Raw genomic sequence first — 17976 nt, forward strand, 5'->3', positions numbered from 1 at the left:
AAAACAAAAAACAAAACAAAAAAAAAAACAGCTGCATTCAGACTAAACAAAAGGTTACTGAACAGTCCAAATTCATTACAAGGAATGCATAATTCCTCCACAGCTAAAACTGAAGCTATCTTCTCATTACAGACCCAGTTTCTTTCTCTCCTCCCTCTGGCTAAGTTGTGTATGAAACATTATTCTGAACACAACTTTTCTGAAGATTGTGGGATAAATCATTTAGGAGGTTTAAAAATCAACTCCCTTCATTCCTCATTGACTTTTAAAAGATCCTCCTATTACACGATCTTTTTCATATCTTTAATTAGGCTAGAATTTCCATAGAAGCATAAAGAGAGTTCAGTATCCAACTTCAATTGAATTGCAATAGGAGCTGGGCATTAACTTCCCCATACTGTTTGAAAGTGTCAATCTTTATTAAAACACGGCTCAACTTCAGAACACCCTGGAGATGTGCTGAGCTTTACTTGCCTGCTTCCAACTGCTCAACTACAGCATGAAAGGGAACCTTGGGGGCAATTTTCTGAAGTACCTTTTAGGGCTATTACATGGGAAATAATTGGCAGCTTACAATGAAGGCACACAGCTGCTGAGTTACATGATAAGGATAGCTGTCAGAAGCTGCTCTTTTAACCTAAAACTCCACAGGGCATTCATATTTTTCCTGATGATGTAACAAGCTACAGTGAGCACGTTTTGGCGATTAAAATTTATTCCCAAATTGGCAAAAGACTAAAGATAGTTTCTTAGATTGGTAGAGAGAAGCTGGGATCTCCTTTGACCTATTCTAGTTTCGGCCTCGTGTGATAGGAATATGTCTGACTTACAAAATAGAATAAAATGTACTAAATTGAACTCTTTTTTTTTTTTTTTTAAACAAAAAATGCTGCTTCTATTATATAGGATTTATGCATGACACAAAACATTGTTTAATAAACCTATTTCCTACAAGGGTTCCCTTAATTAATTTGAAAACATACAGTAACAAGATGTGTCTTGGAGTTTATGTAATAAGAATGAATTTTACCAGAGATTTTCTGTTTCAGAAGTTTAAATGAAGTCTATTTGGCTATTTTGCTGTAATATAAACCAGGGCCATGACGAATGGAAGTTCTTTTCTCATTTACACTATTGTAAAGCAAGAGTAACTCAATTAAAATCAATAGCTTTGAACTTGCTTAAACGAGACAAGACCTATAAGGAATTACAAGGTTGTTTTAAGCATGCCCAATTAAAAAAAAAGTCTTATCAGGTTTTACTTACATTGCCTGAAGCAACAAACAAGTTGTCCTGCATCACTTTGCTGCTACAAGATTGTTTTTGGTGTGTGTCAAGTGTAAACCAAGCAGATCAGCATAGCCTTATGTAGAGTTTTAAATGCAGATCTCCAGCATTTTTTCTCCTTACATTTTTCCTTTCCCTCCAAAGAAAAATTAGTAACACATTCATTGCAAAGCCATAGAGAACTTTGCAGCAGACATAGGTAAAGTCTTGAAGACACTCAGCAAATGCAGGCAGTTTTCACTCCACATATTCAGGTTCAGGCTGAAAGCTGCAGTCAGCTAATCCAATCTCCTGTACGCGCACAGACTGTGAATCAATTTACTTTTAAGACCAGAATTTCGATTTGACTAAAGTATTTCTGAAAGGTATCAAGCCCAAAAAGAAAGCGTTACAGAGAGGGAATCCATCATCACCCTCATTAGTTCATTCTGCCTTACAAATAGCTTTGCTTTAAAGAAATGTTGATCACAAGTTGGTTTATATTCAGCTGATCGTGTTCTTCCCTGTTAGACTAAAGAGCCTGCAGAGCTTGTGTCCCTATGGACTCACTCAGATTATAAGTAATCATCTTTCAATCCTTTTTTCTTTCTTCTAATATCCCATGGAAGCCTGAACTCCTTAAGACTCTCACTCTTAGGTTTTTTTCAGCCCTTAAAAACTTTGGCGAGGCCCTTCTCTGTGTGTTGTTCCCTCTTTTAATGTTTGATACCAAAGGTGTGCATTGTATGACAGTTCCATCTACCTGCTCTCACAGAGAAATGGAAATAACCCCTCTTTGCTAAAACTGCCTCTTGTTGATAAATATTCACTTTTTGCCACAGTTCCACACTGCAATCTTGTATCCACAGTTCAATCCTTTTCAGCAACGTTTTGTTTTGGGTACTGCCTCATTTCTGTCCCTGCTCCAGAAGCAAGGCCTTACATTCAGTCCACCTACACCCAAAAAGCTCACTGTATTTACAACTCACAGGACAATACAGAGGGCCAACTGACGTGGGGAAAAAGAGCTTGTGTGTATCAAGTTTGCCTGTCCTCTGTGACTTTCAAGCTTACAATAAACTATTTTCATTTGTTCAGCCTCTAAAAGAGTCCAAAAATGGTGAACACTTCAAAGAAAGAGGTAGGTTGCAGAGGAAGCCAGCGTGTGTTTAAGTGCAGCGCTTCCCTTCCATTGTTATCATAAAGATGGAGAAGAGCCTGCAATAAGAGAAACTTGCCTCACAAATGTAAGTGTGTCTGCTGACATTAAGCTAAACCAGATCTCGAGCTTTTCTTTCCAATATCACCTTCTCAACAAACCTGAGTGAAGGAGGTACAGGATAAGCACTGTTGTAAATTAAGTATAATGTTAGTTGTTAAGGCTGGAAAAGAGTTCATTAGCCCCATAAATAAAATATTCATGAAAAAGAGCTTTCACTTCTAATGCCAGAGTGAAGTCAGGTCACCCAGCAGAATTTCAGATGTTCCTGAAGAGAGGACTCTAGACATTTTCCCCTCTGGGAAACTTGGAAAGCAGAACTCATTGCACAGAGACTGCTTCCTGGCTTCCCAGCTCTGCAAACTCATACCAAATGAAAGTTGTACTGATTAAATTGCTAAATTCCTTGAAACTGTTTTTTGTTTTTTGTTTTTTGTTTTTTTTTCTTTTCTTTTCCGAAATAAATGGTTTCACAGTGGCACATGGATGGAAAAGCTTGATGTAGGCTCTTTGGGATATGCACTTACCCTAACTGATGCATGCGGAAGTTTATGCCAGAGCAATTTCCTGAATTTAATCACAGCTGTGAGCAGGCAGAATATTTGGGTGGCAGCAGCCTTTCGCCTTACAAAGGACAGACTGCTAAAAGATTTCTTTTTCCCCTTTCAACTGGGCTGTTGACATTGCAGCTGAAAATAAATCAATGTGGCGACTGTGAAGAGCCGGGCAGTGAAAAATTCTGCCAGAAAGGCTTCTATTCAAAGCTGAGAAATACACAAAACTTGGGGAACATTAGGAAGAAAGCCTGCTGGGTTTATGGAAGAGCAATGGGGCATATATATCTCTGGTCTCTACAATATTGGCTTATATTAAGCTTTATTTTAAGAGTGATGATTACATTGGCTGGGTTTCGGCTTCTGTGCCAAAGATGCCATATAAATATCAAATACTCTCCAGGGCTTCCTGCCACCCCCACCCACAGCATCTGAACCATGCAAATTACACAGAATTGACACTGGAATGCTTATGGTTGGGAGAGAACAACGTATTTCCCATCCTTGGGGCATTTTTCATCCTGTTTATATGAGTACAGACATGCTAGGCATATACTGCTAATTCGAAGGGTTACAGACTATCCCATGTGCAGGCATTCAGCAACCGGCTTCATTTGCAAAGTCCAAACACAAAGTTAAAAACATATGGGCTCACAAAAAATCCATCCAGCAAGAAGCACAAAGGTGCCACCCAGGAAGTTTTTGTCTTTAGAATTTAAAGATGGTATTGCTTCCTCATGCATTTTGAAAGAGGGAAGCAGGGTATCAACATTATGTGCTGGAAGCAATATGCACAAAGGTACCTCCGTCTCTACATCTGCATTAATGTGAGCACATTATTTGCTGTGGCATCCCTGTCTGGTAGAATAGCACTGTCCCCTTTTATAGTCAGAACCATAGAAGCCTTGCCTAGTCATGGTCACATAGCATTTTTTTTTAAACTCAACAAAGTCCATTCCCAGTGGCCTGTTCTGCCTTGCACATTGCAGCACCTCAGCTGCCGCACTAAGGAGATTTCCTATCATCAAACAGGAGGGGGAGACAAGATCTCAGCTTTTCCCCAGTTCCCCAGAAAAGCACGCTTCTGCCCAACTCTTTCAACAGGCCTGACCTGCTGCTCCTTCCAAGAGGGATGAAGAGGCAGCTGGTCAAAGGGGAGGGTCATGAAAAATGGCTTCTCTCCCCATCCACAGGCTGGCTTCAGCCCCACTGCAAAGCCACAGCACTTGTGCTGCCAAGAATTCAGTTCACATTCTTCACTCTCTGTGGTAGCCACTAGGCCACACGGTCTCCTTCAATCCATTTGCATTTTATTAGGTCTTTTCATAGACCAGGGGACAAAAGAACAAGACACTTCCTCCCACTGAGCCCTCATTTCACACTTCAAATGGGCTATACTAACCTTTATGGTAGAACAGCTGCCAGGGAGGAGGGGTGAGAGCAGGCACGCCAGACTATGAAGACAAGACAGAGCAGCCTCTGACGGTACAGTGCTAGCTCCTCTCCCAGCAATCCAGATGAATGGGAATCAGCTCAGAGCACCACTCTTCCTCCCACTCCCACCTCACAGGTACCCAGAGCAATCGCCTTGGTGGGTTCAGCTCAAGTGCTTTCTGGACTCACCTCCCACCTCCAGTAGGTGCTGCTGAGTTAATAGCCTGTACCATGTCCGTAGTGAGAGCATCGAGTAAGCTGGTGATAAATTCAACTTTCTTCCCATCTGGGCAGCCTGCAAAAAGAAAAGTGGAGGCTTAATGCAAGAACACATAAGGCTGGTCTCCCAGCCCAATGCAGCAAGGTCCAGTCAGAACCTCCTTTGTTTGTAACATGGTAGACATCATTGCAGGAAAGGCAGAAGAATTCCTCAGTGGATTCCTCTGCATGGCAATTTGTCTTGCAGCTTTGTCCAGCACACACACAGTCACCGACAGTATCTGGCAGGAAGATCATGTGGTTGGCTTTACAGCCTCTCCTCCCAGTTCCCTACCAGCATAACCACAGGGATGTGTTGGAGCGCCTGGCAGACAGTTCCCATGGTAACACTTGTACAGGAGTTTAAAAAACAATTCATTACCTCCCGGGTCATCTTCCTCCAAAAATATGGCTGTTCCGAGGCTCTAACTGACAGCTTAAAGCTTCTTAAAGCAAGGGCCAAAATGAGTACTGCTGTTCTTACCTCTCTCTCCAGGCAGAGAGTACTGCCTGCCAGGAGCTACCACAATAGTTCAGTTCTTTGCATGTCCAGACTGCACTGGAAATACGTCTGACCAAGTGATCACATGGTAAGAGCCTCCAGTCACTGCTGATTTGGGCAGGAATTGGAGAAAACGGACTGTAGACAAGCTTGGTAACTATTTCCATGACTTAGTCCTGAGACCATCCAGTTACTCACCATTATAACTACAGAATGATGGAGTCTCTTGTCAGTCTTACAACAGAGCTGAGACATGAATCTCTGCCTCCTTACCTTTATGAGGCAAATCATGCAGCCGCTGTCCAAAACCTACCACCAACCATTCCATTGTTTTCTACAACATAATACTGAAGCCATCACCACCTTCCTTACTCTTCTTACTCTTACTCTCCAAAACCTCTGTTCACTACCAATTATCCATGTAGAAGAGCAGTACCAGAAAACAGTATTGCCTTAGTAGCAAGTAGCAATGTCAACACTTTCTGCTTTTCCCAGTCGAGCAGAGAAGCATGTGTACCCCAAACACAGCAGCAGAAACCTACTGTAATCCCTTGACAACTGAAAGCAGCTTGCAAATTGATCTGACAAAACTCCTTCCTTTGCAGCATTACAGGCTCTGTTCTATGCAATAGCCAACCAACAGTCCCTAGCCTGTCTCCATCTTACGCATATTACACACACGTACACTCCTCAGCACTTGTTTGGCACACTGTCCAGAAAATGTCAGCATTGTAATAGGTAAGCTGCTATCGCAGTCAAAGGAGACCACTCATTTAAAGGAGCTTTTTGTTGCAGTAATGAGAAGGTTGAAAAACCATTTGCTAGAAGTCATCTCTCTGGGGCCTCAGCATCTCACCGTCTGCAGGAATTAGCAGCTTGCCATGTGCTATGTGCAAGCAACATGTTCCTTCCTTCTTTCTTCTGGCTCTCGTGGGAGCAGCGTGACACAGTTTGTGAAGAGGGTATGCGTAGGTATGCACAGATTCATATTCTTGTCTCTCCCAGCTTGGCCTGTGCAGGATCACACAGGAGAAAGATGCTACTGCCTGAAGCACTGAAGGTCTGGAGAATAGGCAAGATTCTAGAAAAGGGGTAAGTAAGGGACCTCTATTGGAGAAGTGAACACAAATGGAAAGATGTCTCAAATGAAAGTAGAGATTTTTCTAAAAGCTCAGTTCCAGTAAGAAAGAGAAAAGGTAAGAGAAACATCTTTCCTCATTCCATGTAGTTCTGACTCACCAGTGAATTTTTATGTACAAGAATAGCTAACCAAACAAACCTCAAGTTTGCATCAAAAGACCACGGGGCAGACAAATCAGGATACGTGACTCCCCTGCTCCAGCTCCTACTCTCTTCATAGACAAGGGTATTTCCAGCAACAGGAACCATCACGGATAGGAACCACAAATCCAAACATAGAGCTGAATGTTCACTAAGGTACAAAGAAGTGGCCTGAGCTGAGAGGAAAACTCTCCTGGAGTCTGATGCTACAGAGCATCCTACATATGTCCTCTTGGGCCTCATGTAGTTCCCATACCCTCATCCACTTGCAGCTGTAGTGCAGAAGAAGGAAGAAGAAACCATTTTGTCTTCCTGAGAGATCAGAAAGAAACTCTAAGGAGTCCGAAGGCAAAGGATTTTCACTAAGTTCTGCAGAGACAGAGAATAAATGCAAGAAGAAGCAGAAAAGCAAAGAGAAAATAGGAGGGAGAAGAAAGGAAGTCAGGTTGTTCTGTTTTACAATGATTTCCTAAGGAAGTGAGCCTTAATGGAATCATTTAGCTGATTCGCTAAACGGGGGTGATCTCTCACCCTCCAAAGTAATACTTAAACCAATTGGCCAATTTCATTCAAATGTAAGAGGAAGGCAGATAAGAAATTTTTACATGTCTTGTAAAAACGAGCAGCTGCGTAGTAGAGAGCCATGCTAGGAGCAGAGCTGCTAAGCAGAGAGCTATGGAGCCCAAGGTCAGGAGCTGGCAGGAGAATCAAGAGATGTAAAACACAAACCTGGAACAAATCTCATTTTCTTTGCTAACTTGTTCAGAGACAATTCACTTCATGTTAGCCCTAGGAAGGGACAGAAAAAAATGAAGCAGATCCATTGCTACCAGCTTTTTCTGTGGAGCTTTTGGTCTCTACTGCTCCCTCACTGTAAAAGGGACTGACTGTAGCTTCTGTTTTTGGGAGTCATTTCCCACCCAGCAGAGCAGTGGCTGATTTCTCAGTGAAAGCCCTTCCCCCTGCACCTTACAAAGGCAGAGGGAAGTTAAAAACAGAGCATGTTTGTATGATATTTTTAACAGCTGCTCAGACACCTGTGCCCAGCACCTCTTCCTAGCAGTAACAAAGCAAACAAATAGGAAATTATGGCTTATCATCTTGTTAAGAGGGGAAAGACGAACAGAAAACAATCAGCAATTGGAGATAAAGGGGGTCTCAGGTAGAAAGTGAGGGATCCAGTCCAGCCAAGTAAGCAGTCAGCATGAGATAAGTGACCTTAGTGCACCAAGAATACTGTCCTGCAGTGCCAGGGAGCCAGTTGATCCACTGACAATTACCATCATTGCTCATCAGACCATCAAGCTACTAAAAAGCCCTGCTACATGGGAAAGATCCTGTTCTGGCCAAGCTTTTAAGAAAGGTTTTGAATGCTGAGCCCATTCTTCAGCCAGGGTACATGCAGGCATCCAGTTTTTTTTCCCCCAACAATTCTATCTCAGCCATGTTTCCAAAGAAAGGTGGACAGGCAATAAACCAATCTCCCAGGCTCTTCCAGTTACCCAAAATAACACAGAATAAAACCCTTGGTAAAATAACCATAGTGAGGGAAATCCCCTCAACAACATTGTAGGCCTCTTGAGAGTCCCAAGGTGAGATAAGCAAAGATGGGCTCTCATTCTTTACCAACCTGGAAGTTCTCTGTCCTTGAACGGATCATCAATCTCTGTACTCTTCGATCTGGCATCACTTTCACACACTGGAGTCTCATAGCTGGAAAAGAACAGAAGATGGTAAACTATGTGATATGGCTTCAGTGTCATCAGACGGTTGCTAAGGGGTCATCTTATCTGCTCACAACAGGGGAAAAAATAAACCTGCAGCAGAAACACTATTCTCAGTCATGTGTCTGCTTATGGACTGCAGCAGCAGCAGTAGCAAGCAGAGAGAGGAGTGGGAACATGCTGTGAAACCCAGGAACAGCTTAAACCCACAGACAGCAAAAGGCCCTCTTCCAACTCTTGTGGGCACAGATTGAGCTTTTTTTCAAAACTGTCCATGTTCTCCAGGATCACTGTGCTGTGCAGAGTTCTTAAGTCCCAGCCCCTACTGGACTGTTTTTGTAGCTTTCCAGAATCACAATTTGTTTCCGGTTCCCAAATGATAAAATATTCCAAAGGTAATTTTAAGATCCAAGGCAGCTGAAAAGCTAAATTTACCTTTTGCTTACAATCTATCAATGTGCAACTGGGAAATGCTCTAAATCTGTTCTGGCCAGGATCTAAGTGGCTGCATGATGGAAACATAAAGCAGAGAATAATGCAACACAGACACTTCTGTTTCTACCCCTCGTAACATGGGCCTGTATTTTGAGCAAAGGACTGGTGCCTGCTACCACCAGAAAAAAAAGAAAAAAAAAAAAAGGCAGTTTTATATAATACTTCTCTGAGAGAAAAGCAGTTACTGTGTATCAACTCCTACAGAGGACACTCAATATGGTACATCACACTGCTAGCTCTAGGGAAGGTAGCTCAGAGCACGCTGCCCAAGAAGTAGGAACTTATCTGGTATAGCAATACTACTTTTCATGGCTCATCTCCCCCAGGCAGGCACCCCACCAGGCTTACAGCTCTTACCGAGTGGAAGTACCGGGCAGGGGGCGTCCGGTGTCCACCAGGACACACCAGCAGTATCCGGTGGACTGATGACATTGCACTGGTTTGTAGAGCCCTCCTGGAGCACACTCGGGGATGACGATACCCTCGCGGGGGTTCTGCCTGGCCTCCTCCAGGGCACTCTGTCTTTCCTGGTCGCAGGAGTGAACTTTCTCTGGAAGACAGGAAGGAGATGGAGGTGTATAGAGAAAAAATGTTGAATAAGGATCACCTTCCTCAGCTCAGTAGGTCAGGAATATCCTCCACAACAGACCTTAGTGTGCTTTCTGCCCAATAAACACCAGTATGCCTACACCCTAAAGAGAGATTTCAGAGCTGAGAACCTCTTCCTACAATCAGAGACTATGTTACAAGATTATGGATTCTAGAGGCTGTTTGATGCATGTCCAGCAAACCAAGAAAAGTAAGAAATTGCAGCTCCTGGGTAAGGTTTTTGCAGGTGATATTTTTGCATACTTGGAGGTCCTCATTTGTGACTCATGGCTTTCAGTTCCACAAAGGTGCCAATAGCCATGCTCTGCTCCCACCACCTATTTATCCAGAATGCAGTCCATCCTTCTATCTCATTTAGCATCCTGGAAGGCTGTTAAATGAGATAGGGCTGCATGTGCCCAAGAGAAGAAGAAAGTTATATTTTAACACCACTTTATCAAGTACATGGGATAATATTTCACAGGATGTTACAATCTGTTTATCTCATCAGCCAGAAGCTCTCAATAAGAAGTCTTCAAACATTCTGGTCTTTTAAGGAGAAGGAAAACAACTTCACCTTTGGAAAGCAGAGAAGATTTCAGGGAGAGGGAAAAAAACATGCCTGTAGGAGAGAACGAAGTCAATGCAGACGACCATAGGATTAAAAAACATGAAATCTAGGGTAAAAAAAAGAAAAGAAAAAGAAAAGACAACTGCTGACTTTAATCATTAAGAGAGTGATGAAAGCCAGAAGTGGTAACAGTTCCCCAGCTTTCTTTTTCCCTTCTGGTTTACTCTGGTTTTTGTTGTTGTTCATTTGTTGTTTTTTTGTTTTGTTTTGTTTTGTTTTTTAATTTGAAATAAGCCAATGCCAGGAGCTATTTCCTGCTCTCAATATACAAAATGCTTCAGCACTGCCAGGCAGTGATGCCGGGGGTTCATCCCAAACCTGCAGTTGTTCCCCTGCATTATCTAAGCATCCTACCCCAGGACAGGCTCAGCACAGACTTAGCAACACTCGCTGTCTCCCGGTATTTTGCCTGCCTGTCTGCACTCCATCGGTTCCATCTTATATTTTGGCCACAAACGCCAGGACAGGCAGCAGGTGTCACACACAAATGGCAGCAGTTCTGCACAGCACCGCCTGAGCGCACCCTGATCTGGGTACCAGACTGAACTGCAGCAGCTAACACAAGGAGTCTCAAAGACCCAGAGTGGTCTCCCTCTCTCCTCAGTGTGTCAGGAATATAAAGGGCACCTCAACTCTATCACACACAAATCCGTACAACCGAAACACAGGCTGAAAACTTCTAAGTGTTGGCAAGTCTGACTCAAGCAGAGAGAAACTCGATCAGGAAGGAGCAGGAGGGGGATAAAGTCAACAAATACTGAAAGGGAGCTCAAGCCTCAGCTGATATTTAAGCTGACTTCATTTTGCTGACAGATTTCACATCTGAAAAAAAGGCCCCGTGACTGTTCCCAAGCTGTGCCGGGACAGAGAACGCATTGAGCAGAGGGCTGCAGGCTCCCCAGCAAAGCACTCAGAGCACAGGGCCCCGCGTCTGCGGGCTGCCTGACGGCAATTTGCACCTTGGTTTGCTGCTGGAGTGCTCACGAAGCCAGGACTCTCTGGCTGTCATAGTTTTATGTAATAAGCAGAACAAAACAAAAACACCTCCTACTGAATAGATCCAGATTCCAGGAATTCTTCTATCTAAATCCCGAAACTTCCTGAGAGCACACATTGAAACTAAGATCTCTCAAGCTCTTTGAGTCTTGCACAACCAGCGCTAAAAATGGCTCTGGATAAAAATATCAACGTTTTGTGTGTATGTGCTGGGACAAAATGTGTCACTTTTATTGAAATGAATAAAGAAAAAGGAAAGAAAGTAGTCTCCTTTAATAAGTTAGTACCTTATACTATATGTATATTTCCAGTGAGCTATGTAAACCACACAGAGAATAAACGCACAAACTTAAACATACGATGTTTGTTCTATGCCATAAAAATGGCAAGAATTTGTCTGTGCGTATTAAAATAAGTGTGTGGGAATGGAAGTCAGGGCATTATCTTCCAGAATACAGAACTAATTGCCAGCCACTCCTTTTTGAAACGTGTTCAAAGGCTAAATGCAATGCATCTTGCTGGTATTGTTCAGCTGACATCAAACAGATATAACAATGCAAAACCCATCACTGTCATCAGTTTCCAGTAGTCCAGTGCTAGCAATCGTACCACCACAGCTGAAGTAGCAGAGAGATCAGATTTTTCTCTTTGCTAGCGTGCAGATGGAAGTAGTCACTATGAGAGTTTCATCTATTCCACCACACCCTTAAGAACAAAAAACAGCCATGCTGTGGCAAACCATGGGCCCAACTTGTCACTATCTCATCTACAATTGTGGCCAAAAGCAGGCACTTAAGAGGATAACAAAGAAACAGGATAAGCGTATCGTTATTTCTCCCATATATTCTTCCAGTCTCAACCACTTGTGCATCAGAAACTTGCAGAAAGAGAGGGACTTCACATTTAGAAAGTAGCTATAATTTTTTTGCTTCCACGAGTTTGCCACATCCCTCCTCATAAACTTTTACTGACTATGACACCCCGCAGCTAGTTTTTTGGCTCAACTGCATATTGTGTGTGGAACACAGCACATACTTTGGTGTGATTTAAACCTGGCTCCAGCCAGTTTTGTTTGCCGACCCTGGCTCTTCTGAAGGATGAGACAGTGAACCACCAGTTGCAGTCTCTCCCTCTGCCTCTCACTGCTTTATGGATTCCTGCTTCATCTCTTTTACATGCTGAAGAGTCCCAGCTGACCTAGTTGCTCCTTCTCTGAACCTTTTCCAGATCTACTCTATCTTCCTTATGCTAGAGGGGATCAAAACAGCAAATACAGTGACATTAAACGGTGGCTCTGACAACAGCCTTGTGGAAAGTTTCTTTGGTGCCATATGTCTAACAGGCAGAAGACAGAATTAACTAGCACTAGCCCCTGGAGAGGCTCTTTCCTCCAAGCTATCACTCTAACAGCACTTAATTCCCTTAAAAACAAACACGAGTATTAATAGCAAGGGTATATTCCAACAGCCAGCAAAATCAGCTGGGAAATCCATACCATCAGCTTCCCCAGCATGGGACCTGGCCTGAACCACACACATTGTCACACTAAAAACAGCCTCACTGGTAATAAAGGAACCATCAAATGCTACCCTGGCTCCAGCACACTGAAGTCAGTCCATTCCAGTCAGACTGCTTACTGGAAACTTTGTTATTTCCAAGGCCAAGTTTATGGAGGATAAGGAAAGCCTACGGCCAAGCCAGGTTTAATGCCAGGTATGAAATTAAAATGCCATCTCACAAAGTAGCATATCTCTATTGCATGTGCAGGGTACTTATGCCCTGTTTCAGTTAACAGTTGCAGACACAGAAAGATATTGAGAAAAGGCTTTCTTTCCTTCCCTAAGTTAAACAGAGAGAGGAACATTTAAGACAGCAAGTCAGTGTGAGACAAACAGCCTTCCCAAGACCAACAATAACATTACACTTTTTTTTTTTTTTTAAGGCACTGTTGCAGTCCCTTTTCTCCCGCTGTCCCTGCTTTAACTTTGACTTATGACAGCCATCAGCACTCACCAGCTTGCTCATGCTGGGCTACAAAACCTATGAGTGACAGTAAATCCACCTTACAACAAATCCAATAACAGTGAAATAAATATAGGAATACATCCACAGAAGAGAGAATCACTGCAGAAATAACCATTTTACTTTAACTGTTCAGCTCTAAAATGCTAACTTGCTGCTGCTTCTTACTCTTGACTTCTTCTAACACTCCTTGAAACATGAGTAAAAGTAGCATCTCTGAAGCAACGAGCTACTGCAGGAAAGCAAAGCTTGGACATCTGTAGTCTCAGTTATTTACACAATCATTTTCTCCCAGCAATTTCAGAGAAATACATGGTCAGATTCATAAAAAGGTCTCTCAGGCCTGGTTCCTTAAGTAGATACATTCAAGAATATATCTAGTGTCTGCACAATAAAAACAAAAATGATGGATGAGGTAAGAGACTCACCTGTCTGCCTCATAAACGAGATGCTTATTAAAGGGATGGGGTGTTTGTTTACCTTACAGAGTTAGAAGGGAGGGTGTCTAGCAGTACTGAACCAAAGGCTTGTGCTTGACAGCTCTCATGCTCAGCCTGCAGGGCTGGCTGCAGTTGAAGCACTGCTCCAGGTCCAGGCAGCTCCCAGCTGCCCGAGCTCATTGCTGGCAGGGGCAAAAGACCGAACACAGATCCCAAGGCTGCAAGATGCTGAAGATGGTTAGGGTGGGACACAAGGAAGATTCACCACTCAAACACAGTTATTTTTTGAATCTTGATAATCTGTACTTTAAAAACAAAAAAAAAAGAGAGAGAGAGAGAGAGAGAGAAGCTACGACACTGGAACCAACTACCTTGGAGAAATCCCTACATCATCCTCAAGAGACAGGAGTCCTCCTTCCAACTGAGGCAAAACAGAGGGTGTAACCTCCCTCCATGCTTCTCTCCACCCCTAATGAACCTCTATGAATAGTCTAACTCAGAGCTGCTGGCTACTCCACAAACAGGGCAGACCTACATCCCTTTTCCTTTCTCTCTTCTTTTGACCAGAAATTCCATCTGGACCAGAGAAACTTTTCCCATGGAGTTCCCACAAAAAGCTTCAGTTTTCATGAAGGAGCATTCATCAGAAGGGGAGGAAAAGGTCTTTTACTGAAAGATTCTTGACCAGCCCCTATTGTTAGCAGTGCAGTAGAGACCTGACTTCAAAACACGGTTTGAAAAAAATCACACACACATCTCTCCCAAATTTCTTTTGTTCAACTTTGAGTCCCTCCCGCATCAGGAACTAGTGCAGTACAGAATAAAAGGCAGCACTAGGGATATCTAGTGCCAAGTTCCTATTCGTATCCTGTACCATTCCAAAAGCAAGGACTAAGTGTCTTTTTGCCTCTGTTTTCCTCCTGGTGAAAGAAAGCATTTGCCAGTCTTTCAGGGAAGCTTAATTCAAACGGGGTTGATTTTTGTTTTGGATTAGCTGCTTGCTGCATTGCTCTGATGGAGACGAGGAACCTTGAATGGTTTATTTTAGCATATCCTCTGTACCAGCATTAAAGTGCATTCATGTTGCATAAGCGAGCTGTAATGTAAACAGGGCTTGAGGCCACTCTAGAACAGGTGCCTCAGCCCAAATATGGAGCATACAGAAGCCACAGGCAGAAAGCACATTCTCACTCCTAAGGGAAAGTTCAGCACATGTTATAACAGCAGCCCAAATCAGCATCCCTTCCACTTTGGAGGGGAAAGAGAATTGGAAAAGCCTTTGGTACACACGTTCACAAAGGCTGGCAGAACTACCATAGTAAGGCAATGAATAGGCACCAGCTGCCTATCCCCAGAGCAGGGATATGGGTGGAGGAAGAGAAACAACCCCTTCTGTGTTTACTAGAGCACAATGCCAGCTGAACAAACACAGCTCACGGGGACAGCATAAATCTCTCCTCACCTCTGTTAGTCATCAGTACTTCTACCCACTCCACCCTGTTCTGTCTGGGATTGTGGTCTTTCCAGGGTATTCTGGCTAATGTAAAAGTAAAGAAAAAAAACAAACCTTGCAGGTGCTCCCACACTGCACCAGTTTAACAGTCCTTGCTTTACCCTGGGACTCACTCAAATTCATTTCTCAAGGCATAAACTACAGAAGAAACAGAGATTATTACTTGTTCCAGTGCTGAACAAGTACAATGTGAAGCTTCAACAGGTGGCTTATAATTTTACAAATGCATTGTTCCAAGTGGCTCATTAAACTTAAGCTATTCAGGAACACATCCCACCCATGCCATTTTCATTCTGCTCAAAGCACTAAAGCTGCCCTGCACTCCCTCCAATGCAATGTAATGAGAAATCTATTCATATCTACCTCAAGCTTGAAATGATGAGGAAGAGCTAAAGGAGCGAAGCCTATCTCATGGATCAGAGTGAACTTGATGCAGGTAGAAGCTGCCCTTAAATGGACAACATGTACAGAATCTGTGAGCATTACATACAGCCCAGGTAGGAAGGGAGCCTGCTCCAGAGTTTCCAAACCACATAGGATTAAAGCTCCATGCATGGCAGATGAAAGCTACCTGTCCCAGCAACCCTTAACTCTCTTTAAGACGGGGCTTGGAACCTTACCACCATCCTGTCTGTCAAGCAGCCAATCTCATAGTCCTAGCTCCAGGACTAGGCACCTTAGCAGAAGCATGGAAGGAAGAGGACAGTACTATTTTTTTATGGCTATAGTACATTGTCCTTGCAAAAAAAAAAGAAGAAGGAAAAAAAAAAAGTTGTATCACTTGTGTGACCATAAACAATCCATTAAACAGAGCTCTGATTAAATCCTAGTTCATTAGAGCATATTATAAGTTGTGTCATTCTCATAAGCAAACAAGGGAAATGGGCACTACATACAATCACTGTGGGACTGTTGCCCACTGCTGCAGGTTAAGAAAAACATGCTCCAGGAGGATGAAGCTCTCTGTGAAACATTTTTTCTGTACTGAAAGGGATCATCAGATGTGTCTTGCATCAATTCTTGTAAGTGATCAGTTTGGCTTGTGGAACACAGCATCCATTTTGCAGATGAAAATTCAGGAAAAAATTCAAAGTCATCTTGACAAATGGTTCGCAATCATTATGACCACAACTTACAAATACAAAGCATAACAACTCACAGAGAAAAATCCAACGCATGGAAAAAAAAATTACTGACAAGATAACACCTGGAAAAATACGGTCAGGAGTTTAGGTAGACCATAATAAAAAAAAAAAAAAAAAAGTTAAGTACAACTTTAGTAGATGCTGACAAACAACACAATTAGTTGTGGGATGTAGTGACAGTGACAGGGACCTCATACATGAGAAACAGGAACTGATGACTTATGAGTCTTTAAATCAGCACAGTGTCCAGCTCTGGGCAGTGCCCTTAGAGAGAGCGGTGCGCCATTTGGCAAGAGTGCAGAAGAGAGCAAAGGGAACAGGCAGAGGTCTAGGAAACTTGATCTATGAGAAAATGCTGAAAGAATTCCATTTGTTTAGTCTAGGGATGACATTCAGTCTTCTGAGACTTAAAAGCTGCTATATTTTAAAAAAGAGATGGTCATAGATCATTTTTTTCTTCCCCATGGGTATTTCAAGTAGCAAATGGTCTACTTAGAGAAGTGATATAAAAACACCCCAGCAATCAACAACTTGCTCATTGGAAGAGCCAGAGGAATTGTTGTGCCCGTTTCAGGCACAGGTTGTACATTAGAGCTGCAGTTAGCTGGACAGGACCCTGAGCTGAACTGAGGCGGAACAAACCTCCTCTGGTCTTTTCTGCTCTTCTCACGTGGGCTGATAAGCTCCAGCAGATCCTATATAATTGAGGCATCTTCCTTGCAAACACAGCCTGAAGTCTTCAAGAGATTTGAGCTGATTTAAGTTTCCAGACTTTGGGATCTTCCTAATACATCTGGCTGCCACGTACAGCATGACAGCTGTGGCTGTGCAATACCTTCATGACAACAGCTTCTAGCATGAGCAAAGAAAGTTTAGCACCAAAATGGAGCTCTGTTTGGTTCTTTACATCAGGGCAGTTCCTTAGTAGTAGAAATACTTTCAACCTCAGATGCTGCTTTTGTGACTTTGTGAGGAAGATACCCAGAGTCCATGGCTTTCTTCTTGCAACTCTTTTTTATTTCACATCACTTCTAAGCACTGCTAGCTTGTGGCATACTTAACTTTGAGATAAGCCACCTGTCTTTGAACATAGTCATTCATTTTCCCTATTCTCCTTTCTTGCTACACTCTTTCCATGCTGAGAAATGCTTTTCAATAAAATGAGAAGCCATAGGTGTTTCCACTGGAGCCTTAACATTACTGGGAAACTATTTTTCACTTCCACACCTGTTTTTAATAGTACTTGGAACAACTACCAGAGCAATTCTTGGAGAGTTTGCCTACCCCTGCTGGCTCGTCTATACAAGCACAGCATTTTTACAGTATTTTAAGTGTATAATTAATTATAGGACACCAAACAGAAAGCTTTTGAAAACTGTCACAGGCAGGTAAGAAATATTTCAGATTGGGCTACCTGATTAGAGTACCATTCCTCTTTTATGCTACTGCTAGAGAGTAGGAGAGGGGAGAGAAAGATTGCAGTGTGATGAGTCTCTTCATGTAACGACAAAACAGGTTCTTCCAGCAGCATTTAGCACTTGACTAGGAGGCAAAGGGAACTGCCTCCAACAGGAGGACTAGCACTCCCTGCTGGACACCTACCTTGAGCGAGGCAAAATGGTCAGGGTTTAGAAACTCAATGACAATAGTGTACGGAACTCAGATATTTGACATAGAAACAACTCCCATCACATCTGTGTCAGGAGATAGCTCCTTTCCACAGTCTGCTTTGAAAGTCAAGGAAAAGACTACAGGGTGATACTATCTCTGAAGTCAGTATTTTTCCCAGAAGGATTTTGCTGAAATTACATAGCCTTATGCCATGCAATCTGAGGGTCCCAACTGCAGAGAGACCTACTGCAGCTTTGTGCTATCAGAGCTTGTTCTGATAGTGAGAATGAGATAAGG

At 42.8% G+C, this 17976-nt stretch overlaps 1 protein-coding gene across 1 annotated transcript in view; it reads right to left on the minus strand.

The window, feature by feature from the left end:
* SMOC1 (SPARC related modular calcium binding 1) overlaps window positions 1–17976 on the minus strand; it is a 142043-nt gene that overhangs the window by 15349 nt on the left and 108718 nt on the right. Inside the window, exons 9-11 of the mRNA XM_031553635.1 lie at window positions 9091–9283; window positions 8145–8227; window positions 4663–4768 (exon numbers count right to left, since the gene is read on the minus strand). Coding sequence (XP_031409495.1) covers window positions 4663–4768; window positions 8145–8227; window positions 9091–9283 — 382 coding nt within the window. The remainder of the gene's footprint in view (window positions 1–4662; window positions 4769–8144; window positions 8228–9090; window positions 9284–17976) is intronic.

This window comes from Meleagris gallopavo, chromosome 5 (assembly GCF_000146605.3).
Source record: "Meleagris gallopavo isolate NT-WF06-2002-E0010 breed Aviagen turkey brand Nicholas breeding stock chromosome 5, Turkey_5.1, whole genome shotgun sequence".
Classification (NCBI taxonomy): domain Eukaryota; kingdom Metazoa; phylum Chordata; class Aves; order Galliformes; family Phasianidae; genus Meleagris; species Meleagris gallopavo.